The sequence below is a fragment of the Camelus bactrianus genome, chromosome 13 (assembly GCF_048773025.1).
Source record: "Camelus bactrianus isolate YW-2024 breed Bactrian camel chromosome 13, ASM4877302v1, whole genome shotgun sequence".
In the NCBI taxonomy this organism is placed as follows: Eukaryota; Metazoa; Chordata; class Mammalia; order Artiodactyla; family Camelidae; genus Camelus; species Camelus bactrianus.
In genome coordinates this window covers 56,673,850-56,699,371 of record NC_133551.1, presented here as the reverse complement: position 1 = coordinate 56,699,371, position 25,522 = coordinate 56,673,850, and the positions used below count along the sequence as shown (strand labels likewise).

The 25,522-nt window shown below is 47.2% G+C and overlaps 2 protein-coding genes across 12 annotated transcripts in view; one reads left to right on the top strand and one right to left on the bottom strand.

Annotated features, from left to right (window-relative positions):
* S100PBP (S100P binding protein) overlaps positions 1–10,902 on the top strand; it is a 30,699-nt gene extending 19,797 nt beyond the window's left edge. For 8 of the 9 annotated variants that reach the window (XM_074376927.1, XM_074376923.1, XM_074376925.1 and 5 more), the window contains 2 exons: positions 6,395–6,482; positions 8,303–10,902. In XM_074376927.1, the coding sequence (XP_074233028.1) occupies positions 6,395–6,482; positions 8,303–8,414 (200 nt within the window). In that variant the 3' untranslated portion in view covers positions 8,415–10,902. Of the gene's footprint in view, positions 1–6,394; positions 6,483–8,302 lie in introns of those variants that run through there. The other variant, XM_074376931.1, reaches the window with a different exon arrangement.
* Positions 10,903–14,055: 3,153 nt separating this feature from the next.
* On the bottom strand, positions 14,056–23,583 carry FNDC5 (fibronectin type III domain containing 5). 3 transcript variants are annotated; one of them, XM_074376915.1, is made up of 7 exons: positions 23,481–23,583; positions 21,391–21,693; positions 19,699–19,814; positions 19,030–19,228; positions 18,581–18,670; positions 16,484–16,617; positions 14,056–15,483 (listed from the first exon to the last, which is right to left on the bottom strand). In XM_074376915.1, the coding sequence occupies exons 2-7, from the start codon at positions 21,596–21,598 to the stop codon at positions 15,430–15,432; spliced, it is 801 nt and encodes a 266-aa protein (XP_074233016.1). In that variant the 5' UTR covers positions 21,599–21,693; positions 23,481–23,583; the 3' UTR covers positions 14,056–15,429. The 3 variants fall into 3 exon arrangements, with proteins under 3 accessions (XP_074233016.1, XP_074233017.1, XP_074233018.1); XM_074376917.1 differs by lacking the exon at positions 14,056–15,483 and adding an exon at positions 15,581–16,125; XM_074376916.1 differs by lacking the exon at positions 23,481–23,583 and having other exon boundaries at positions 14,056–15,574; positions 21,391–21,682.
* Positions 23,584–25,522: the final 1,939 nt, after the last annotated feature.

Below are 25,522 nucleotides of genomic sequence, written 5' to 3'. Positions count from 1 at the left end.
CCTATGGATTATTTAAAGTGTGTTGCATGATTTCCTAATATTTGGGAGTATTTTGCTATCTTTCTATTATTTATGTCTAGTTTAGTTCTGTTGTAGTCAGAGAATATACTTGGTGTGATTACAGTCCTTTTAAATATACTGAGGCTTACTTTATAGGCCAGCATATGTTGTTATAGTGGTGAATGTTCAGTGTGTCCTTGAAAACATACATTCTGATGTTGGTGGAGTGTTCTATAAATTTCAGTGAGGTTTTGTTGGTTGATGGTGATGTTCAATTCTTATCCTTACAGATTGTCTTATTAAAAGAGAAGTATTCATATCTCCAACTCTAGTTGTAGATTGTAGATTTTTCTGTTCCTCCTTTCAATTCTATTATTTTTGCCTCATGTATTTCAAAACTCTGCCATTGGATGCATAAACGTTTATGGAGATTATGTCCTTGTGATAAATTGACCCCTTTATCATTATGAACTGTCTCTTTTTACTGTTACTCTTTGTTTAGGAGTCTAATTTGTCTGATATTAATATAGCCATTCCAGCTTTCTTTTGACTTATGTTTGCGTATTTTTTTCATCCGTTCACTTTTAACCTATCCATATCTTTATTTTTAAAGTGGATGTCTTGTAGACAGCATATAGTTGGGTCTTGCTTTTTTCCTTCCAGTCTCACAATCTGCCTTTTAATTTGCATGTTAGTCCAGTCACATGTAATGAAATTATCAGTATGATTGGATTTAAGTCTACCATCTTACTAGTTGTTTTCTATTTGTCTACCTGTTCTTTGTTTCTTCTTTCATCTTTTCCCTTTTTTTTGAGTATTTTTTAGTATTCCACTATCTCCATGCTTGACTTATTATTGCCTGTACCTCTTTTATTTTCATTGGTTGTTCCAGGGTAGTAGTTCTCAAAATTTTTGGTCTCAGGATTCATTTGCCCTCTTACAGTTTATTCATTCTCTTAAAAATTGAGGACCTCAAAGTGTGTGGGTTATATCTATACCCAACCATATTAAAAGTTATAACTGATAAATTATTAAAATATTTATTAGTATATTTTAAGACAATAAATTCATTGCATATTAGCATAATGTTTTTATTAAAATAACTATTTTTCAAAACAAAACCAAAACTTTAGGGAGAGGAATTTACTAATTTACATTTTTTTAAAGTCTGGCTTAATAAAGGACTACCAGATTCTCATATGTGGTTCTGTATTCCATATGATATCATGTAGCCTCTTGAAAACTCCACAGTACACTTTTGAGAGGATGCAAGTAATAAAAACAAGTAACATCTTCATGTTGTTTTGAGAATAATTTTGACCATGTGAAGCCTCAGAAGAGTGTTGAGGACTCCCAGGGATCCTGGGACATACTTTGAGAACTGTCACTCTAGTTTACTCTATAGATCTTTAACTTTAATCAGTCTACCTTCAAATAACATACCGCTTAACATAAAATATAAGGCCCTAACAACAGTGCTCTTCCAAATCGCCATTTTTTTGTTTTTATTCCCACATTTCACATATACATATATTTTAAAGTCTTTAATACATTATTGCTTTTATAATACATTATATCTTTTAAAGACTTTTTTAATGAGAAAAGGCCTTTTATGTTTACTCACATATTTACCATTTCCAGTGTTCCTGATTCCTTTTCATCTCATATTTTCTTCTTTCCTCATAAACTCCTTTTAGTTTCTTACAGCACAAGTCTGCTGGTGAAGTCTCTATGCTTTTGTTTACTAATTTACGAAATGTTTGTTTTGCCTTCATTAAAAAAAAAAACTTTTAATTTTGAAAAATTATAGACTCAAGTTTCAAGGGTTACCTCAGTTGTTTCCCGTCCCTTAGGGATCACAATTCTAAGAAGTCTGAAAACAGTTGTTTCATACATTTTTGCCCAGTCTCTAGTTGTTTACAATGGAGGTAAGCCATTCATTATGATTAGAAGTGGAAGTCTGCTTTTTTACTGAAGATCATAAACAGCAATGGTTGTGTAAATTCTGATTCTGCAATTGCCATTACTGTTCAGGACATTCATATATCACTCAGTATCCTCTATATAATATAACAGTTCAGAAATGAGTTATGTAATAATTTTTGTTTCTTTTGTTTTTTGCCTTGTATGCACAGAAAGTTAATCAAGGTTTATACTAGATCATCGCAGTTTGTTGACCTAAAGTTGACACATTTGCATTCTTGCTTTCTACTTAATTTTTTTCCTTTTTATTCCTACTTTTATCAATCTGTAGAAGCAGTAGCCTCTATTCCTGTAGCACATTATTCTCTTTCCTTCTCTCTTCATCCCCTCTCCTGTATTAGGTATTTTTTGATTGCATTGAATAGAGATATTGTGATTGCCTTTAAGTAACTGAGTTTAAGGATTTACAGGAAAAGATGAAGATTGGAGGCTCAACAGCATAGCTAGGCCTCACAGTAAAAAGAGTCAGCCGTAGAGCCAGGCCCCCTCAGAAATGGGGGCCTTTGTTCCCTATTCAATAGGTTTTCCCCAGCTGAGCTAGTGGTTCTGATACTCCTAGTCATCTGTCTCTATGACTAGTGCTTCTGCTGCTCTCAGTCAGCAATCTCAAGTGTCCGTTCTCTCCTAGAGCCCTGCCTGTGTGTGTGATTCTCTCTCTTGTTCTCATTACTAAAGTTCACATTCACATTCCAAAGGAGAGTATCTGACTGATTCACTTAATCACCTCTTGGTGCCAGGCCAGCTGTTAGGTCATTAGCCAGTGGAGAGTTTCCCTGTTCTTGGGTCATGTGGTACAAAGTGAAGTGATGTATAAAACCTGTCAGAGGTCCATTGGCATAGCAAGCACTCAGCATTATCTCCTCCTTTAGAAAAACTGATTCACTTTTAAGCTACTAAGGAGAGTTATTAGGCCAAATTTTCTCCCAAATCAGTCAGCTACATATTTCTAGATTATGGTTTATATGAAGTGATCTCATTCCTGAAATGTTGAGGGTTTTTTTCCCTCTTAATCTCATCCCTAGCCACAAAATAAAGGACTATCTTCACCACCTTTTAGCCACAACTTAAAATAAATCCATGGTACTGATTGTTGGTCCAAGAAAGCCCATCTGTTAAAACTATGAAGAGAAGAGAAAATTCAGATATTTCCATTCTTGTTAGCATCTCTAAATTTGGAGGAAGAAGAGATTGAAGCTATGAGCTGAAATAAGGTTTTTGGATTAATAGCCCCACATGGGTTTAAATCCTGGCTTTCCCATTTACTAGATGATAGATAGATGAGTATCTTTTCTAAGCTTCAGTTTATTCGTGAATAAAATGGAGATTATAGTATTTGCCTCATGTGATTGTTACGATTAAATGATAGGATACATGCAAAGCAGTTAGTAAAATGCCTGGCATATAATAAATGCTTAATAAATATTAGCTCCCATTATCTCTAGATCATTAAGCCTTATTAATAATAAAGGTTACCCTGGTACATCAGTAAGTTCTTTGTGCTAATGAAAACTAACACTTCTTGGTGTATTAGCTGAGACCTAATTATTGAGCCTTTGTTTACTCAGCGCTGTGCTAGGTACTAACTGGGTATACAAGAGATATTGCAGTGTGATTCTTGCTTTCTAATTCCTACAATGAAATATCAGTCCTAGAACATTTTTAAGGAAACTCAACCCTAGGATGGTATTGTATTGTTGGAATTTAGGCTCGGTCACTATCTATGTGACCTTGAGCCAGTTACTTCTCTGTGCCTCAGTTTCTTCATCTGTAAAATGCGGGAAATACCTAATAGGGTTGTTGTAAGGAATGTGTAACGAGTTAATATATGTAAAGCACATCGGATAGTGCCTGATAAATGCATGATAAATACTATAGGTAAGTTGCTGCTGCTAGATTATGACTCCTAGCAGTTGAATACTTGAAGGCTCTTTGGGACTAATTGATCAGTTTTTTCTTCTTTTGGTTTAAAGTGAATAGGTTTTTTTGTAGGAAGTTTATAGTATATCTTTAGTCTCCATTGTCAGGATAGTTTTACTGAATCTAGGTGGTAAGAGATGAGTGAGCTGAAGGACATGGTCTGCAGATAATCTTGTTCCATTTTGAGACTGGACGCTGGACTTTTCATATCTCACCAGCCCTCCTTTGGTGATGCTTTAGCAGGAAAAGTGTATCTTGAAATTATTACAAAGCTCATTTCCGCCCCACAACTGAGATGTCATTTTTGTGGGAGCTAGAGGGAGTGGGGCACGAGTGACATGAAAGTATGGTAAAGGAGAGACAGTTTGAATAGAGAGCTTCGATTTTAGCTAAAATCAAACAGGCAAGGGATTTTCTAATCAAAAGCTATTTCCCTCTTAAAGGGAAAACTAATTTCTGATTTGTATTTCCTTCTCAAGAAGTAAAATTAATGTTTTATTTCCAGATTAGTGAGATTGACCATCTTTTTATTATGTTTATTGATTACTTATATTACTTTTGTGAATTACCTATTCATGTCCTTGACTTCTTTTATTTGATTTGTTTGATGAGACTTATTTTTGTAGAATAAGAACATTAAACCCTTGCAACTGTGTTTCAGATATATTTTTCATTTTCTCAGTTGTCTTTTGCCCTTGGTTGTGCTTTTTTCTTTTAACTGCATAGAAACTTTTAATATAATAAATCTATAACTTATGCCTGAAAAGTGTCATCTCATTATGGTTAGAGAATTTCTGCTGAGTGTTATAAAACATGTCATAGTTTTTGTGTAGACTGATCCATTTAAGAAGCATTTATTTTCTTACAAACAAATGAATGATTTGCACAGGATTTTGAAAAGTCTTTGTAAACTAATATTGTCCTGAGGCTGTAACACTATTATAACAGTAGCTACCATTTACTGCACACTGCCTGTGTGCCAGGCAGTATGCCACGTCTTTTATGTACTATATTCCTCATACTCAACTTCAACCTAAATATTATTATTATTCACATGTCATAGATAAGTGGAATGATTTGCTCAGGGTCACAGAACTAGTTAGCGGCTAGATTGGAATTTTAACCCAAGTCTGCCTTACCTCCAAAATATATACTTTTTCCCTACAAACTTTGGGTTCTTGGGGCTTCAAATAAATTAAATTGGTCCTAAAAGTAAATATATTTTACCAGAACTTGAAAAGATAGCCTGTAGCCTAGTTAGATGACTCTTAGTTCCTGAGGGTAGATGAGGTAATGAGAAGTATGTAAACCAGCTGAAAGAAAGGTCTCCACTGTCTAGGGCAGTGGTTTTCAGAGTGTGGTTCCCAGACCAGCAGCAGCAGCATCACTTGGGCGTTTGTTAAAAAAGCAAGTTCTCAGGTCCCACTCCACACCTATGGAATCAGAAACTGGGGTTGGGGCCTAGCAACCTGTTTTATACCGCCAGCTGATTATGATGCATGTTAAAATTTGAGAGCCACTGGTCCAGGGAAATTATTTTATTCTCTCTAACCATAATTTTTGCTTTTGTGAGCTTCAGCCTAAGTCTTAGCCTGTAAGTGCAAAATAACCATTAGAAGCAAAATAGCAAATATAAGCCAAAAAAAAAAGCAAATAGTAGCAAAAGCATGGAATCAAACAGGAGCCAGTTTTGAATCCAGTTTGATAAGTGTTGAAGGCAGGTTTACCTCCCTGAGCCACAGTTTCCTGTCTCTAAAACAATGTCAATAAACTGTATCTCCATACAAGATATTTTTTCAGAATTAGTAAGATAATATGTAAAGTGCCTTGCACCTTGCCAGGCTCCCAGGCATTTGAGAAATTGCCTCCAGTGATTTTTCTTAAGCAGAAAGCCCCCACCTGCCTTCTGTTCTCAACTTCTATTGTTTCTTGAATGTATTTTGCTGTCTTGTGTCTCTGCACCTTTGTATTAGCTATTTCTCTTGGACAGCCTCACTTCCCACCCCTTCACCTCACTAATTCCTATACCTCCTTTAGAGTCCTGCTTATGATTTACTTCCCCTGGAGAGAGCATTCTCCGACCCTCACTTCCCAGTCTCTGTGCTCACCATAACAGCATGTATTTCTCCTGTCGCTGCCCTTACCACAACTTTTGGAATTGCCTGTCTCCTGTATAAACTACATTGAGGGCAGGTACGGTGTCTTATCTGCACCGTATTGTAGAGACCAGTAAAGTTCCTCTTACATTGTAGGACCTAATAAATGTTGAATGAATGAATAGTGGCTGTCATTATTGCTCCTTCATCATCATCATCATCTGAGAGCAAGCTTCCCTCTCTGGCTTATAGTTTTTGTGCTGACTACTTGTGGTAATCATAAACAGTATTTAAGACCAATGCCTGTTTTCTCTTTCCATGAAAGCACACATTTTGACTTAGGCTGATGTGGTAGTTCGCTGAGCTGCTTCCTAACCACTGATCCCTCTGTATCACAGGTACCTTGGGGGAGCTGTGTGCCTTGATGGATCAGGTTCATCACATGCATAACCAAAAATGGCAGCATCCTTCGGACCTCACCAGGCGGTGAGTGGGTGATTAGAAGGAGGAGGAAAAGGGTGGAATTTGGCTGCAGGAGAAACGTGGTAGGGTTGGGGGTTGTAATTGTTGTTTAATTCTGGAAATGGAAAAAGAATTGATGTAGTATGATGGAATAAGAGTTGGACTGAAATTCAGGAAACCTGGGTTCTAAGTGCTTTGTATTTTGTAACTACCTGTATGATTTTGATCTAATCAAGTCACTTCTCTGGTCCTCACAACAATAAAGTTAAGATATTGGACTAACTGATGTCAAAGGGCTTTTCTAGTCCTGACATCTTCTGGATTCTTGATGCAGTGTAGTTTTAGATTTACTCAGCTGCTTTGATCCAATTACTCATCTGTAGCTCCTTTCTCTCTCACTCCATAGCCAGCCTTTTAGCAAATCCTATAAGCTCTACATATATCCAAATAAAATACATCCAAAACATGACCACTTCTCAATCATTTTCACCTGGATTGTTGCAAGTCTCCTAAATGGTCTCCCTGGTTCTGCCTTTGCCTGTCTACTGTTCTCAACTCAGAAGCCAAAGGGATTCTTTTAAAGTATAAGTCAGATTCTCTTCTTTGTTCAGAATCTTCCAGTGGCTTCCCATCTCCATGATCCCTTATAAGGGCCTATGTGCTTTGGTCTAGGCTGACTTGGTTAGCTTACTGACCTCATCTCCTGCTATTATTTGGCCTTGCTTATTCTGCTCTAGTCACACTGACTTCTTTGCTGTTTTTCAGATATGTCAGACGTACTTCCAAATCAAGGCCTTTAAATTTAGTGTTTCCTCTGTAGTTGCCAAAATGACAGCAGTTCTCAGAAAGGCAGTGTTGTGTAATGGTCATTAAATTCTGGAGTCAGATGTGAATTCAAATCCAGGCTCTTATTCCATTATATGACCTTGGGCAAGTTATTTTACCTAAGGCTCAGTTTCCTAACCTATACAAAGAGTTAATGAGAGAACTCTTCTGGTAGGATTGTCATTAGCATTGAATGCAATGGGATGTTTAAAGAAGTCATCAAGGATTTGCAGATAGGACTAGATAAATGTCAAGTACTGTTAAAATTATTTTCAACCTGGGCTGCTCCCTATAATCACCTATGGAGATGTCTAAAAATACAGATGTCCAAGGGTCTAGGGGTGGAGAGAGGGGCCAAGAATGTATATCTTAGGGAAGAAAGAAAAAAAAAAAGCTTTCCAGGTGGTTATTTGGAACAGCTGGAGTTGAGAATGGGATGAAATTATCTCAGAGGGTCCTGTTCAGAACCTCAGCCCAGCACATGAGTAAAGGAGACTCTTAAGAAACTTTGAGTCTGTTCAGTCTCTAAGCTTGCAATGTGATACTCACGTGATGACTTACCTTCTCTGGGAATTTTATTCTAATTTTAACTGCTGTGTTCTGAGCAACCTTGAGCTGTGTCAGACAGTGAGGTCCTGCTGGAGGTACAGATCTGATACAAGCAGTGAAATATAGATCCTCTAAATGTTTCCAGAAAGATAACATGTTTTTTCCTGCTTAAATATTATTATACATTATACATTGAGTTTTCTTGGAACATGTGTATATTTGGACTATATCACCATAATGCCTGTATGGGAATTGGGTAGCTTTGAAAGTTGGAAGGAAATAGCACTTATTGTGTGACTTTCATATAAATAGTATCAAATTCTAAAATTAAGAGAATTGAAGTAAAATGAATGTCCAGTTTCCAAAAGTAACAATATTCTTTAAATAGTTGCCTTGGCCATTTTTGTGTGCAAATAGCCAATACAGCTGAAGTCTCATCTGTCCTCTTCACTTTCCCTCTCTCCTGATAGGAACTACGCCCGGTTCCGACAGAAGTCTCTGCAAAGATACAGTCTGACTCAGTGGGTTGACAGGAACATGCGAAGCCACCACCGATTCCAGTGTCTACAGGATTTTCCATAGTCCTTTTGCCTCCTCCCGTCAGCAGTGAAGGTCCCTATCAAGGTTCCTGTTCAGAGCAGCATCTTATCTTCTACTGTTTCATGCTCTGTAGATTTTGAATTTTATTTTTCACAACATTTTTATTTAAAGAATCTGTTACCTTTTGGAAATACCCATTGCTGACTTGAAGTTTTTTGTATAAGGTCCTTTCTGTTTGTGTGTGTGCATGCATTTAGGCAATGTTGAGTTGATACAGTTTTAATTTTTAAATTTACATTGAAGGTGGCTGCCTCCCTAAAAGCCAGCATTGAGCCAAAACACCCAGGCTCAAGCAAAACACCCACCTCTGCAGAGAGGTGAAGTCTGCTTCTAGTGCCCAAAAAAAGTCATCCTTTAATCTCCTGTGAGGAAGGGATTCTTTATCAGGCTGCAAGCCAGTGTTAGTTATTGCTGATGACTTATAAAATGGATACAAGTCACTTTAAACAATCCCTCCTACTTTTCTATTTGAATCTCTAAGTATCTGTCAGTGTTTTAAAGTTAGTAATCCAGGACTTCTGAAGTAGTTGAAAAGACAAATTAAAAGTATAAACCTCTTTTGTGTACCTACTAGCTGCCTTTATTTTTTTTAGCTTTTTTTCATTCTTCATTAAATTTGTTTTGCACAATAGTGTTTACAAATCTGACACATTTTAACTGACAGAAGACCGATGACTAACAAATAGCTTGTGCTGGTTTGTGGTCTTGTTACTAGTCGCCTTCTCTGCCTTTCTTTTTTCCTCAGTGACCTTTGGGCTCTACCGGCATATTCCTATATCCTGTTAGACACAGATATGCCTCTTAAGAACAGCATCCCTGTGCTCTTTACTGAAGAGGTGCCCAACCGGAGTCTTGACTCTATAATAGGCCAGAAAGCCAGTGCTATTGAGAGGTGACAGTTGGTCTTCATTTTCATCTGCTGAACCCCAGCTTCAAGTATGAGTTGTTGTGTTAATCAGTGAGCCTCCATCCTATGGGAGAGACTCTGGAGAGGCAGTCTTTTGTCTGTATTATTAGTTAACAGGAGGTGCCTTTTGATCCTGGATGCTACCATTTCCTCACTTGGTCAAACCTCTGATGTACAATTTTGCAAAACTACTAAAGTGGATCTAATATAGTTTTGATTAAGCCTGTGTACAAAGTATTACCTGATCTTAAGGATTGGTATTCTGACCCAAGTTGACAGGTTCTGTGCAGCCACCTTACTGGATGTCCTAGGAGTTCGTTATTCTCTTTACAGACAGCTCTAGACATCTCTTGGGAGATTTTGCAGTCGGCATTTGTGCTGTTATTGTTCACTCTCTGTCAAGGTGGTACCCAGCTGCTGTGGCACAGCCTGTGGTACTGAGCTCGCTGCCTCTGTCTGGTTTCGTTGTTCAGTCAGCTCCATCTTTGTATGCAAGTAACCCATCTTAAACATCCTACCCTGCTTCAGAAACTGACTTGGGAAAAGCTCGGTCATAGTTTCCAGTAAATTTAGATGGATGTAAACTATTTCTATCTGGTCAAGGATTCTCTCTTCCTTGAACATTTGTTTAGAGTCTGGGACCAAAATGCAAAGGAGAAGTTCTGTTCAAAAGCAAGAGAGTCAGAATCTATTATTTCAATTGGTATTTATCATAACACTTTTCCAGGTTTCCCTAAATTAGCCTGATGAAGTAAGACAAGCAAGCATCTGTCTTTGGAACTATAGCATAGTTAGAATTAATTGTAGCTGGGTTACTAGCATTGCGGTTATCTTGTTCCCTACAGATAACCAAGAAGTAAAGGGACAGCCTTTTACTTAGCCAAAAGACTAAGACTTGTGTTCCTGCCTTCCTAGTACAGGAGGGTTTAAGTCTGATGTGTAATGGGAGCATCGCCTTTGCCAAATCAAATGAGTGACGGGTTAACTAGAAAATGTGACAATCACATTTCCTCTTTGCTCAAATAATTCTGTTTTTCTAAAGCTTTAGCAGCTTAATTAAATCTGTTGGACTGGGGGAGGAGAGAACTGTTCCCTAGCGGTTAACATGGTATTCTTTAAGAAGAAAAAGCCAAAGAAAACTTATTATTAGGCATGTTCGCCTTAAAGATGGTAGTGGGTAGAATCTGGAGTTTTAATCTGTTTTTAAAGCTACATACATTTGGTGTTGGCCGCTAAGTCTCACGTAGAATTCTTGCCATGTTGTTTTATTTTAGTATTGGTTGTGTGCATTTAACTGCCTGCCTAGCTTTTCTTCATCCATGATGACATTCTCACCACAGGGGTCTTAAAGCAGACGAGAAACTGGCTGTTTACATAGTTGACTTGTAAGTATAGAGCCTGAAATAACCTATAGTTTTGCATCTAAGGCAGACCCCAATTTACTTGAGTTGTTGTCAGGATCAATTATGAAACTGAAGTTTGGTGCCTCCTCTTTATCATGTTTTTCCCCTTGAAGCAGTTGTGTTTAATGTCATTAAAAAGAAATAAAAGTTCTTGTCAGTGGCTTATGTACTGTGGCCGTCTGTTGCGGGCTTTAAAGGAAGAGGGTTCCTTCCTTCTTTGCGTAGGTAGGTTAGTGGGTGGTGGGAGGGGGTGGTAGTTAGTAGAATGTGGTTCTGGGGAGGCGAGGGTGCGTGCTCCCTGTTCTTTTGAGGGTAAATTACAGTGTTGAGAAAAGCGTTCTAGCAGGTAAGAAATGTTGAAGTTGATTGGGATTTGCAGCTACATATAGTGCATGTCAGGAGCCTGACATAGGGAGAGCCTGAAATACCACTGCGCTGCTGTTTTTGCAGAGAGGGAGGAGGGTTCAGCTCCATCACCCACGCATTGCCTCGCACTCTTTCCCGTGGCTGTGAGGCTGACCCCAGTGTCCCTCTGCCTCTCCAGAGCCAGCACTGATCAAGGAAGAACTGAGCTACCTGGGGGCATTCTCCCTTTGAGAAGGATTTGAGAAACCAGAACTGATAGTTGTTCTTAACCCAACTTCTCCAGAAGTTGCTACTAGAACCTGGGGTGAAGGTTGGAATAAGAGTGGGCAGATGTGGGAGACACAGCGTTCCTACGATCCCTTTTGTGAACCTAAGCTTCTTATACTTGCCCCAGGAGCAAGGATGAAATGGGAGGCAGTAATAGCTTGTCACCTGCATTAGCCAGTGCTTGAAAATGTGAACTCGTGCTGAGTAAATACATAGTAACATGTTTGGACAGGCTCTCTGTCCTGCTGTTCTGTAAGTTTTGTTGAGTATGTATTCTACAGTCCAGGCAAAAGGCTTAACATAAATGTTGCTGAATACTCAGCTATTTGGTATTGTCTGAATCTGAGCTTCTCTTGACCTATAGGTGGTATCCATTTTGTCCTGTCAGGAACAGATGTTCCTTTGTCCAGCAATTGCTTATTTTCTTTTTAGCAATGTGTTACTGTAGGCAGCAAAAGTTTCAGAGACCAACCAGGCTGAAATTCTCTGAGGTGGTGGTGTCCCTTACCCTCAGTTTGTTTGACATTGCAGAGAAGTGAGGAGAATTTTAACTTCTCTAAAAGCTCATTCTCTGACCAGCCTGTTGTGAGATTTTACAGGAAGAAAAAGTCCCAACCACCTAAAACTAGAAAGCAGAATTCCCTGCTTTGCTTAGTGCTGTCCTGCTTTTTTAAGAGAAAGCAATCATTCCTAAGCTGGTTCTAGGGTATGCTTGCTTTATAGGCCAGAGCACCTGTCAGGAGAAAAATGTCCACTTGTCACAGGAAGTATCAGCTGGTCAGTGGTGGAATTCCTCAACGAGCAAGCTCCTGTCTTGTCAATCTTCCCCACCTGTCCTCCCCCTACGACAACTGGAACATGACACAGACAGAAAATCTGGCCCTCCCAGCAGCCGTTGAGAAGAGGTAGAATGTAATCTTTTGGATGACCTTTAAAGCTGTCTGTATAATAGTCCTGAAAAGCTGTATCATTAAGGAATTATTTGTATATGAAGACGTCCTTCCATTTAGCTTCATATCACATTTGAGGGTTTGGGCCAATAGAGCCTGGTGGGGCTGGAGCTAGGGCAGTGTCCCATTTACAGAAGCGTTTTTTTCTTAAAGGCTACTTTTTAAAAAGCAAAATCCAGAAACTGTCAAATAGGTTTAAAGAAGATGAGAAATAAAAGTAGAAGTCTGAAACATCACATGACTGGAATGGTGAGATGTTACATATTTCTGTAAAAGGCTGAACTGGAAGTCTTAAAAATGGATTCTAGAGGTCCATACTGAAAAGCTGAGGTTGGGACAAGACTAGAGAGAAAAAAAGGACTCCTGCCCCTGCAAACAGCAGTCCCCCTTCCTCTCCTCAGACCCTGGGGTCGCCCTCTTGCTCCTATGAGGAAGCCCCTTGGCTCCTACCCGCCTTGGTGGGTGGGGTCTGGGAGTCCTCTGGGTCTTACCCCTTTGGCTTTGACAGACAGGAAACCAAGGCTCCGTCAGAGAAGTAACCGACCTAAGGTGTGATGACGATGCAGGGTCTCCTGCCTCTCAGTCCAGCGTTCCTCTCGTGGGCCTGCTGTGGTCTGCAAGTCCATTCTCTTATTAGTCTCAGAGAACTTGGCCTGGGCCCTTCCCAAGCTGTGATGAATCTGCAGCTCTAAGTGAGGGGTGAAGAAAGGACCACAGCCCAGGTCACAGCTGCAGGGTTCTACAGTGCAACTGCAGCTGATTCAGGAAAAGCTCAATTGTTGTAGAACTTGGGGGTTTAGGGAGGGGATGAAAGGGAATGGAGTTTAGTTAGCCAGGAGTGTTGTTCACTCCTTTCCCCTCACACCCTCAGAGGATGTGCCACGGGCACAGATAAGGTGAAAACAGGAAAGTCCCATCAGCGGGGCTCCCTGGACCCCACTGACATTTGTCTACACCTGATGCTGACCTGGGGCTTCTCCGTCGGCAGGCACTAGACAGGGACAGAGGGCCTGGGAAGGACCTCTCTGAGGTCTGGCTTAGAGTTCTGTGTGCTAATCCACTTCCCACTTTCCCACTCAGCTTCTAAGACCCGCTTCCCTCAGCTCTCAGAACCTTCCAGAACAGCCTGCCCTAAGCCCCGCTCACCTGACATTTTCTCTCTAAGCTCCTCCCAGCTCTGGACAGAATGTTCAAGGTGCCCCATTTACTGATTTTCTCATTGGCTACTGGCACCATTACTCTACCTTTCAGCCTGCTGCGGGATCATAATGATGTTCCTTTAACAGCCCCGAATGGCATGCTGTGAATTCTGAGCCGCAGCAAGCAGCTTCCATGGTTCCTCTTCTCTCCCCCCTCAGCCCCCCTCCCCCTCCCCCGGGGAGAAGCAGGACTGCATTCCTCAGGCCAGGGAAAACACCAACCCCATCCAGAGAGGAAAACCCATTGTTTTAAAAACTGAGCTCCAGCCTGCATACCTATGCGGTGAGGCAGCCCAAGCTTGGCTTGTGGGGGGGGGGTGCTCAGTAATAGCTATTTTCTCCTCCTACACGTGCACCCCCATCTGTTTGAGATTTCCCTTCCAACTCCAGCTTGCCTGGCAGGCTTGTCCCTAAGAAGCTGCAGGCCAAAATGGAGAGAGAGAACTGACTCCCTCCTCCACACATCCTGACTTGCTGCCAACTGCCAGAAAAAGAGGGCAACATTTGGGCATTTACCAGAAGACAAGGATGTGCCTTTTCATTTGTGTTTTTATTTTACATTTAAAAAGTGGTTATTGCTCTAACTGAATCAGAGGTAAGGACCTCTCCCCTAAGGAGCCTTGGCCTTGCAGCCCGGTTCAGCAGGGATGGAAGTCACAAGACAATGAGTGGAACCTCATGCCCTCCCATGAGGAAGCCCTTAGTACTGCTGACATCTGCCTTTTACCCTGTCTCTCCTCCCTCCCTGTGCTCCACGCTCGGGCAAAGCAGAGTGGTAGCTGACCCAGCCCCAGAGCTCTTATAGACCGGAAGGAAGGGGCGGTCATTGGGTAATGGCTTTCAGCTCTCTGGCTTGGGGGCCATTGCTCTTATCATTCAGTTCAACAGGTATGCACTGGGCACCTACTGTGTGCCAGGTGCAGTCCTCCCACACTCCCGTCCTCAGCCACCAACGGAAGATGGAGAGGTCCATCTCTTCCCACACAGGCATTCAACAGTCATAGCTTGTCAGTCCGAGGGAAGGGTCTGCCTTCCCTTAGCAAGCACCATTTGTTTTTTAAACCAGAAAGAGGCAGTGGAGAGAGAGACCTGTCACCTCACACCACTCAGGCTCTAGGGAAGGACATGAGGACCCCGGGTAGCTTTCACAGAACCCTGGATGAGATGGCAAGATATGGAGACCCCAGAGGCCAGGACTGCTCTGACTGTCCGTGGTGAATGGCTCAGGCCTGCCTTCCAGCAGCTTCCATCCCAGAGGGTGTGATTTAGCAGCCCCCAGGATGTCTGTCCCACGTGGACGTACCTTTTCAGTTGTGCAAGCCAGCACTGTTGCAACTCCAAGAGACTCTTCCTAAAGAAACGGGGCCAATTTCTTCCAGGTCTCTTTCCCACTTTGTCTTCTTCAGACCCCAGACTGATGATCTCACAGTCAAAATAAGGGCCAAAGAAGACAGAATATGCAGGCAACCAGCTTGGGGAATCTTGCCCTATGGAGTGAAGCCCTTCGATTGTGTTTTCCAAAAGAGAGAGAACAGATAACACCCTACACACTCGTCAAGTTGTGCTTTGCACCACAAACAAGTCCTTGATGGCTGGATCCAGCAAAGGCTTGATGGCAGCCAGGACCCTGCCCGGCAGGCAGCCCCACGGCTTCCCTGAAAGACACAGCTTCTGTCAGTCTAGGTGCTTGTCATCTCCCAGGAGCTTTGTGCATTTTCTCAAAGAGGCCAGTCCAGGAGAGGCGAGGAGGCAGAAAGAAGGCTGTGTCTCATGCAGCTTTGCCTTTTCCAGAATGGGGCCAGGCCTTATAGTTTTGTGGCTTGTTTATATTTTTGCAGAATTTGGGTTGGTAGTTCAGCCTTCTTCACCGGACTAGGATGGGGGAGCAGAGGGAGACCTGTGCAGCTAGCTGTGCCTCCCCCCTGCCCGGCAGTCCTCTCTCTCCCCGTGCCCATGGACCTGGGGACCAGCAGAGAAGAAAAATGAAATCCTTCTCCCTGCAGACAGGCAGTCATGCTTCGATGATGTTCACCGAGGGCTTGTTTGGAAACTGGGAGGAAAAAAATGAGAGAAGCGGCCAGGGCTAATTGAATAGACTTCTCACAAGGTTGGAAACAGAAAGAGGACACAAGATGGAAGGGGGCAGCAGGGCTGCAGCCTAAAAAGCCAGGCTCTTGTCTCAGGAGGAAGGAAAGGAGAAGCCCTCCCTGGATGTCTTGTCTCTCTGCCTTCTCAAACCCGGCCTTCGGCCTCACTCAGCTGAATGGCCAGGACTGGATCCTGGGCCCACAGCCCCTGGTACCCAGTCCACCCCCAGCAGAGCCATCCCGCTGGCTGGTTCTCTCACATCCTGCAGATCTGCCTCTGAGCGCAGCCCCAGACACTGACATTGTTGAGGTGCTTCTGGAGATGGGGGCTAGTAAGAGGCTTCAGGAAAGTGCGCCAGAAAGAGAGAAGCTGAGAGAGGACAGTAAGCCAAAGGGTGTAAGGAGATGGAGGGAGGAGGGTCAGATGTTTGTTGGATAATCATCGTCAGAACCATGAGATCCTCTCCCATCCTCTATGTCTTTCTTCAGAGCAAGCACTGAAAGGTTCTCATATCTGTTTTACAGAAGAGGAAATGAAGGTACAAAGAGGTGAAGCACCTGCCCAAGGTCACTCAGCACAGCGGGAGCAGGAATGAGCCCAGAACCCCTCCTCGTGCTGTCCCGCATCAACCAAGAACTCTGCCCTCCCCGTTCGTTGCCTTTTTTTAAACCCCTACTGGCCCCTGACACCCTGCAAAAGGAGAGGATCCAGAATCAATTCGCAGTGTCCCCTGTGTCACACAGGCAGCGGCCAAGCTTGGCTCTGCCCAGCTGCAGCCATGCCAGGCCCTGAGCTGACCCCTTCTGCAGCCCAGGGACAACCAGCACGCAAGCCACAGGGCCACCCACCCGGGCCCAGGTCCTGCCCTCACCTTGCTGCGGAGAAGACCCCCGCCTTGGTGCTCTGGTGTGCTGGTTTCTGATGCACTCTTGGTTTTTTCCTTGTTGTTATTGGGTTCATTGTCCTTGATAATGTCATACTGGCGGCAGAAGAGGGCGATGACACCTACAGTGGACAAGGGAGAGCAGTCAAAAGCCAGAGCCACTTCACTCCCACTAGACCTTGCTGAGCTCCTGTGGGTACTGGGCTCCAGGTGGCCTCTCACCTGTACTTCCACAAAAGTCTGCTTCTGTCCCCTGGCTCCTATGTCCACCTGTCCCCCTACCAGCCATCCCTTTCATTGCTGCAGGATTGATCTTCCTACAATATATTTCTGATTGTGTCTCCTCCCTTCCCTTCTTTTAAACCTCAGAGGGCTCCCCTTTTCCTCCAGGGGAAACCAAACCAGTAGCACCTGTCTAGCATGGACCAGGCCCTGTGCTGTGCGCCGACAGCCCATCCCACTGAAGCTCAGTCTCTGAGGGCACCTGGTCCTACCATCCCCAGGTGACGAGTGAGGACACTGAGGCAGAGCCTAGATAACCCACTCAAGCTCACACAGTGGAGCTGGGGCTGTGCACTCCATAGCCTGCACTCTGCTAAATGTTTATTGCTATCAAACCAGTAATACTTTTTGAAAGTCAGTAGTATTAAGGAAGCCAACCCCGATTCTTGTGGGTGTTTTCCCCATTATTGCCTGCATACCTGATTTATAGGGCCATTTACTGATGTATCTGTTTTAGAGATTATCTGTTGATGTCCCACCACAGTAGACGAAGCCTAACAACTCCCTCTACTTCCCTCCTCATCATCCTAACAGAATTACGTCACAATTTGGGGTTAACTCACTACGTTTATATTGTTATGGTTATACGAATACTGTCTGGCCGAGTCTAACAATGCACCCTAAGCAAACCTCTCCTTTTGTACAATCCTTTGTTTTTCCTGCTTTTTTTTTTCCAAGTGCCTGTTTTTCTGTGTGCCTACAGAACATTTTTTTCCATATGCTTCTACAACAGAACCTGCCCCCTCAACCACAATGCTAATACAGCTTTGATGTGGTGTTTGATTCCCTCAGAAAGGACTGCAGTCCACCTGACAGCCTCGCCATCCCTTAACTACCCCACTTTCTACCTTCCCCGGGTTGCAGCTGCACTGAGTCAGACTGGGCTTAATTCGCTTCTTGAACACACCATGCCCAGAATACCTGCCCCTTTTTTGGCTGCCTGGTGAACTCTTATTGATCCTTTAAAGCTCAACTCCCATTTACCTCCTCTCTGTGTTTTTCTTGATTTCTCCTCCTAGCCCCAGAATCAATTCCCTGTCCTCTGCTCCCCTACATGGTACCATTAGAGCACTCATCACACTGAATCCTAGTTAAGTATGAGCCTGGTGTCTCCCCGACAGAGTTCCTTACAAGCACCTGGCTCTTCTTAGTCACGACTTCAGCATTACTCACTGGAAAGGAGTGGCTGTTCAGAAAATTCTGGTTGAGTTGAGTACAAAGATGATGGCCTTTATCCTCAGGGAGCTTACAGACAAGTGGGAAAAGAGAAAGACTTATCTAGGAAGGGTTACATTTAGAGAGGGTCACACCGTGTGCTATGGGAGCAGCGAGGCAGGAGGGACATTCTCATGGATGGATTGGGGAGTTTTACAGAGGTGGTCTCAGAGCCCGGTCTAGAAGGATGAGTGAGTTAAGGGGGTGTCCCAAGCCTGAGCTGTCTGCCGAGGCCTGAAACACCTGGAGGCACAGCAACCCAGGGGAGGAAGGAGAGGCTGCTGTAGCCGCTGGAAGGCAAAGGCTGTGGCTGTGTCCACCCCCCGGAGCCTGAGCCGCTCATGAGGGAAGGGGAGGGCAAGCACTCACATAATCCTACAAGACAGCTACCGAGATGCTGTTTTTTTTTGGTGAGGGGTGAGTTAGAGAAGGGATCAGATCTGGTACCCAAAGCAGGAGGTGGGCTCCTCAGTCCTTTTCTCTCCCTGCCTACAAGCCCCTCACCTTCTGTTTCTCTGAGAGAAGGGTCTGGTCAGGGTCCTCCACTTCCCCGAGGTTAAGTGAAGAAGGGCCTGGGGCCAGACTCACCGGCCCACATGAACAGGACCACGACAATGATCAGCACCTCGCCCGTCCGCAGCTGCTGGTTTCTCCCCATCTCCTTCATGGTCACCTCATCTGTGAGGTGAGAGACACTAAGTCCAGGGCTCCCTTTCTCCCCCAGCAGCCCTTCTAGGGCCAAGCCTAAGATATTAAGGGCTTATTTCTACAGGAGCCCACACACCTAACAAAAAGAGATTCAAGAACATGCTGACGGCTACTCTGGTGGCAGTGACTGGACTTAATATAAAACTGAGTTTGTATCCCATTGTCTTGGGACCAGAGTGAACCTCTCCTCTTCTCGGGGACCACTGTACTAGGCAGCAGGGGCTGGGGGAGGGATGGGGGCGAACAAGCTTTCCTCAAGCCGCCCCCTGCTCTGACCCCGACCACCCCTCACCGCACCCCTGTCCTTCCTGACAGCCACCCAGGCCTGCCTTTGTTCTTGGAGGCCATCTTCTCAGCCTCGCGTGGCGTCTTGAAGAGCACCGGCTCGCTAGCCGGACTCTGGCCCTGAATGGAGATGGCCTGCACGTGCACGATGTACTCGGTGTCCTCCTCCAGGTCCCAGAGCGCGCACGAGCGGGTGGTGGTGTTCACCTCCTGGATGAAGCGCAGCATCCGCACATCCTTCTTCTGCAGAAGCAAAAGCCAGGCCCCCTGTTTTCAGGATACAGGCCCCAACCCCACTTCTGCCCACCTCTCCAGTGTCATGAGGCCCCACCTGGCTACCAGGCTAAATCCCTAACATCCACAACCTGACTAAGCATTCCATCATCTCCATTTTACAGATATGGAGACAGGTTCAGAGAGGTCAGGGAAGTTGCTCAAGGCCATACATCTAGCGAGAACTGGAGCCAGCTCCCAAACTCAGGTCTGTTTAAGATCAAAATCATGCTCTTCATGCCCAGGTTCCAATCAGAGGCTCCTGAGCCCTCCCTCACTGATCCCTTTCTGGGGCCTCCCTTCTCAGCTATGGGTGCAGCTTTCCACCAGTCTCTGTTGCTCCTCATTCCTTTTTCCTTGCTCTTTCTGCATCCCTTCCTCCCCCACTCTCCACTTCTATCTTGATGTGTTCTTTCCTCCCAGGGAGCCTCGACGGTTACCTGCTGAGAGATGGCAAATCCAATGACCACCTCATCCTCTAAGACGTCCCAGCTGACCACCGCAGAGTTGGCCTTGAGATGCCTGACAGTGACATTCACTGGGGCCGAGGGGCTGTCTGGGGTGGGGAGGCACGGGAGCCTGAGCATCCCTGCTGTGAGGCCCAGGCTCACTGTCTTATAAGTGTGAAAGGGAAACCTGAGGAAGGCTCTGTGGTGAGGGAAAGAAGAAACCCAGGCCTCCAGCGGGATTGGCACCTGGGGCTCAGTGCCTTAGTGGCTGAAGAGCTGGGCCTGAGAGGCCCCAGGCTGCCGGTACCCCGGGCAGGAGGCCCTGCTGGCCACAAGTGGCCCCACTAAGGCTTAAGCTAAAATTGATGGGCCACGTCTAATGGAGGAGGGTGGTGAGAGGTTGGGCGGACAGGTAAGGGGGGACATAGATGGCTGGGGTTGGAGGAGCTGAAGGTTAGTCTGATGAAAAGCCTCCCAGTCTAGTGCTCTTTCTACAGAACAGCACTGTCAAGTGAGTGACCTTGAGGGAAGGAGAAAGACCCAGAGGTTGAGAAGAGCCAAGCTGAGTGAGCCGTGGGATGGGAGTGAGGATCAGGAAAGGAAGCCCCAGTATTGTGGAGACCCAGGCAGGATGAAGCCTGGGGAAGGGCCTCTTCTCCAACCCTGCCATCCCCAAGAGGCAGATGGGCAGGCAGCAGGGGAAGATGGGGTCACTCAGAGCAGGGCCCCTTCAGTGGAGTCAAGCGTATAGGGAGGGCCTTCTGGATGGGGGGAGAGGAAGAAAGGGATCAGCTGAGAAGGCAGTGATGGAGATGGTGGGGGTCAGGGAAGGAGGAACCTTCTAGGAGAGGGACAGTGGAGTCACACAGCCTCTATATCCCCCAAGGGGCAAGTGCTGGACGGGGAAGAAGACCTGAGCCTGAGCCGCACCCCTCACCCCACAGACGAGTGGACCCCCAAAGGGCTGAGCCTGGGGCCTGGGGAGACAAAGCCAGACATGGTGTGAGAAAAAGACACAGACAGGGGTGGCAGACAGAAGGACAGGACAGTAGGATATCAAGTGGGTATCAGAGACAGGACGGAAGCAGAGAGAGAGCACTGAGCCAAGGAGAGCCTGGTAGGAGGACATGAGCAAGGTGGCGACAGCCAGGAGGGACAGCTACAGGGCATCAAGAGAGGCTGGGCAAGGAGGAGGCCAGGCCCCAGGGGGCAGGCCAAACTCCAGGCTCGGGGTCCGTGCCCCAGCACCCTCTTATGCAGACTTCCATCCCCCTCACACCAGGACCCCATCCCGCTCCGACCTGCAAAGTTGGCCTGCAGTGCTCTGGGGACAGGGACAGAGGCCCAAGGTGGGGGGACCGGTGTCCTCAGCTGCTCCCTGGGCCAGAAAAAGGAGCTTGGGCTCCTGAAGGAAAGGCCTGGGGCCAGGGCCATGGGATGCGGGCACTGGGAATCCCAAGACCCTGGACCCCAGTGCAAGTGTGGTGGGAAGGGGTTGGGACGCCAGAGGTCGGGTCTGGGGGTCAAGAAGGCAGGGAAGCGGCTGGGGGTGGGGCGAAGGGAGCCGTGAGCGTGCCAGAGACAGGGTCCTCAGGGAGCAGGGAAGGGGCCCTAGGACTCCCGCGGCTGGGGCGGCAGAGGAGCCCAGCCGCCCGCCCGCGCCCCCCGCCCGGGCCCCCTTACCCGCCTGCACCAGCGCGAGGCAGACGCAGCCCAGCCACAGGCGGAGCGCGGCGCGGGGCGGCCCGGGGTGCATGGCGGCTCCTCCGGCCGGCCGGCCCGGGGCGGCGCAGGGGGACGCGGCTCCGGCGGCCGGCGGCCGCTCGCGCTGGCGCTCCGGCCCGCGGCCCGCCTGGCCCGGCCGCCCCGCGCCGCCCCGAGCCCCCTGCATGCCGGCTCCGCGGACAGCGACTCCCGCGCGGCGGCGGCGGTGGCGGCGGCGGCGGCCGCGTCCACGTCGGGCGCCCGGGGGGCGGGGCGCCCCCGCTGCGGGGAGAGGCGCGGGGGCGGGGTGAGGGGCGGAGGGCGCCCCCACGCCGCCCCCACCCCGCTCGCCCGCTACCTGGCCCGCCTGGCTTCCCGAACTAGCGCTCCCACCCTCTCGCCTGTGCGGGAGCCTGCGCCGGGTTCTCCGCGCGCCACTGTGCTCAGTCCCAGCCTCGCAGCCCCTCTCCCCGCTACGCAGTCCTGACCTGGCCCCCACCTCAGCCCTTTCCCGAGGGAGAGGGAGGGCAAGTGCCACGGAGATGCTCCTCTGTGCTCTCACCGCACTCCACCCCAAAAATGACCTCCCCTCCCTGGCCTGGGGGTCCCCTCCCTGGCCTGAGGGTCCCCACCCCTCACTCCACACCGATCCAAGGCCTTGCAGGCTGGGGCAGGAGTGAGCAGAGGGGAACAATCCTAGTGGGGATGGGGGTGCTGAGTAGGTGCTGTAGGTGCTCAGTGTTTACCATGGGGCCGAGAAGAGGGTGCTCTGACTCACTGGAGGGCTTAAAGGCTCTGTGACCCCAGGCCAGTCCTTCCCCTTCTTGGGTCTCCTTTTTTCTCTCCATCATGAGAGTAACAGCGATCATCTCGAGGTGCCAGATTCTTGCTAGGGGCTTTGCTTGCATCATGTCGCTTACTTCTCACTACAGCACTGTAAGGCTCTAATGTCCCCTCTTTGCATAGGAGGAGACTGCAGCCTGGACACTTGACTTGCCCAAGGACCCACAGCAGAGCCAGGATTTAAACACAGGCTGATCTGACTCCCCATCGTGTGCTTGACCACATTGTTTCTCACCCTGGGATCCCTGAGATCCTAGAACTTGCCTGTGCCCGCTCCTTCCCAGACAGAGAACAATCTGGAAAAATCTCTTCCCAACAGCAGGGTGAGGGAGGAGTGGCTCTAGCCCCATCCCCACCTCTGGCTGGGCTGAAGGCTGTGAGCAGTGACTGAACTAAGGACTCTAAAGTGCAGGGGGATTTAGAGATGTGGCCAGCAGCCAACAGTTCAGGAAGGGCTTGGGTGACCCCTCCCTCATTACCCTGGAGACATACATATGCCTACCACTATCCCCATCTTGGTCCCACATGCCCTTCTGCCCAATTCACTCTTTTTCTGATCTTGGAGTGGCAGAGAAATGCCCTCACCCTGCACCCACCACCCTCTCCCTAATGAGAGGACCTCTGGAGTGCCAGACAGCTGGGGAAGCCCTCCCTCCAACCCCTGTGTCACTCTCCACCCTGAATCCCAGTCAGGGAAACAAGGCTGAAGAGATAGGCATAGACCAGGGCCCCAGGGCCCTGACATGGAGGGGCCACCCATCCTCCAAATGAGCCCCCTTCCCCTCTATCTGAAATTCCACCATTAGAGGGGCATTCCTCTGTGTCTTAAAGGCCCTCCGGTCTTTGAGAAGCCCCTGGAAGGGCTAATTCTTTTGGAAAAGGGGACTTCTTGCAAAGCTATCCCACAGAATGCCTTCAAGATCCCCCCCAGCCCACCCCGGGCCTGCCTCCATTTTAGATTAAGAAATTGAGGTCTAGAGGTGGAAAGAGCTGGGTGCAAATTCACACAGTAAGTCAAGAGCTGCAGTAGAGCCTTCATCATCTAATGCCCACCCTGGGACTCCTTGTACGGCCCCTCAGGTTTCTATTTGGTCACCTTGGAAGGGGTGAGATGGGAGGGGGCTCAGAGGTTCTTGCTGAGCAGCGGGATCTAACTGGCTAGCCACCCCCCCCCCTTGTACCCCCTGGCCTGCTCCACAACCCCTTCTGTTCCCTCAGCCACATACCTTATCCTGGGATGAGCCTCAGTTGGGACCTGCACCTGTTTGGGATAGGAGACAGGGAACCAGAGTACCTCTCTCTCCCTCTCCTTTCTCTCTTCTCTCTTTTTCTCTCCTTTCTTCTTTCTCTTTCTCTCTCCCGGCAGCTGCTTTCAGCCCCACCCCGCGCAGCCCCGCCCCACCAGCTGCAGCTTGCCCCCAGGGACCCTCCTCACCCACAAGGCTGGAAAAGACAACTCGGGGCCTGTAGGAGAAACTGGAGTCTCCTTAGGCCCCATCGCAGGAGCCAGCAGGAAGGAGAGGGGTTGGTTAGAGGTCACAGAGTGCACTTCTGTCCCTTCTGGGGAGAAAAGGAGGGAGGGGCAGGGTCCTGGTGGGGTCTGGAGTCCAGTTCAGCGCCGGGGAAAAGAGAATCTCAGCGCCACCTGCTGGCCGAGTCAGGTATAACCCAGGTAGATGTAGGGCACTGGGAGGGGGGAGATGACTGTGTCTGAGGGTTTGAGAGGGATGGGAAAGCGTGGTTGGAGGACCCGGCAGGAAAGGCAGAGAGGATTTGGAAAGTTGTGGTTGTGGGGCTGCTACCTTCCCAGGCCCCGTGATGCATAGGGGTGCTTGGGCATTACCTCAATTCTGGGAAAAGTCCTGATGTCTAGAGCCTGGCAACCAGTGGAAGTGGGGTTCTGGATGGGAAGAGCTGGGAGGATTTAGAGGCCCCCTGGGTGATCTTGGGAAGGAGCTTTCAGGACCAGTTCCTTTATGTGCACCATCTGTACACCATCTCTTAGCACAGGGCTAAGAGCAGTAGACATTCAATAAATGTGTGTTGAATGTAAAAGCTTGTTCTTCCAACGTATTTATTGAGACCTATTATGTACTAGGCTCTGTGCAATATTCTTGGAAACATAGCAGTGTAAGAATGAATGAATGCATGAATGGGGATCTGGAGAGGGGATGAGGGGTGGATCCTCTGTCCTCCAAAGTTGCATTTGGAGGGCACCACAGACATCTCCTAGGGGGCTGGTCACTTACACATTGGTACCTGGTGAGGTCACAAGCATTTGGATCCCCCTGAGTGTCCAGAGCTGTCCAGAGTCCCAGTCCTTAGCCTAGGCTGCAGGTGCCCCAGCCACATCCCAGGTCACCATTTTGAATGGGAAAGCTCTTCTTTGCCACTTAGACCGGTCATGGCTCTGTCTGGGGGGCCCCCTTGATACACCCTCAAATCGCAAGAAGAGTCAAGAGAAGGGCAGGAGATTGCTTTAGGGATACAATAATCAAGCACCTACCAAGAACTTGGCTTCTTGTCCGTGTTATTTTGAGTCTTAGTCTGGTAAGTGTTATCGGCTCCTGTTCCAGGTAGGAAGCTGAGCTCAGAGAGGTATGAGGACTCACCCAGGGTCACACAGCCAGTGAATTATGGAGTCATGCCTCAAATTCAGACATGTGGCTTCAAGTCCAGGGCTTGATCCAGTCTGCCTATATCCTCCCTTCAGCTCTAGGGCTCCTCAGGGCAGGGATCTGGGGCCTGGGCTCAGTAGAGGATATACCTTTTCCTTCCCTGGAGGACTTGAGGGAGTTTGCTGCTTACAGAGGCCCAAGACCATTACCAGCAAAGGGACCCACTCGTCACCCAACAGTTTCCACGTGCCAGCAAATTACATACCAGAGAGGAGCTTCTCTTGAATCCGTACAACCCTGAGAAGTTGGGATTGTTATACTCGTATTACAGATGAGGACACTGAGTCTTAAAGAGAAGAAGATCTGGCCTGTCTAATCCCCAGAGTCCCCATCACAGCAACGATGAGGCCAGCCCAGCTCAATGTTTCCTGAATGCCTGTGCCAGGCCAGCCTGGGGCTGGGTGCCAAAGACATCGTGATGAACCAGATTGGTCCAAGTTCTTGTGGAGCTCCTTAAGGAGAAAGATACTCTTAAAATACAATGAGAGGACTGCTTTCTGGACCAGGTCCCTACCAAGAATCTGCAGGGGCCAGGAGAGAGCATGAACTTAAAAGGAAAGCAGAGAGGGCTTCTGGGATGAGATGACACC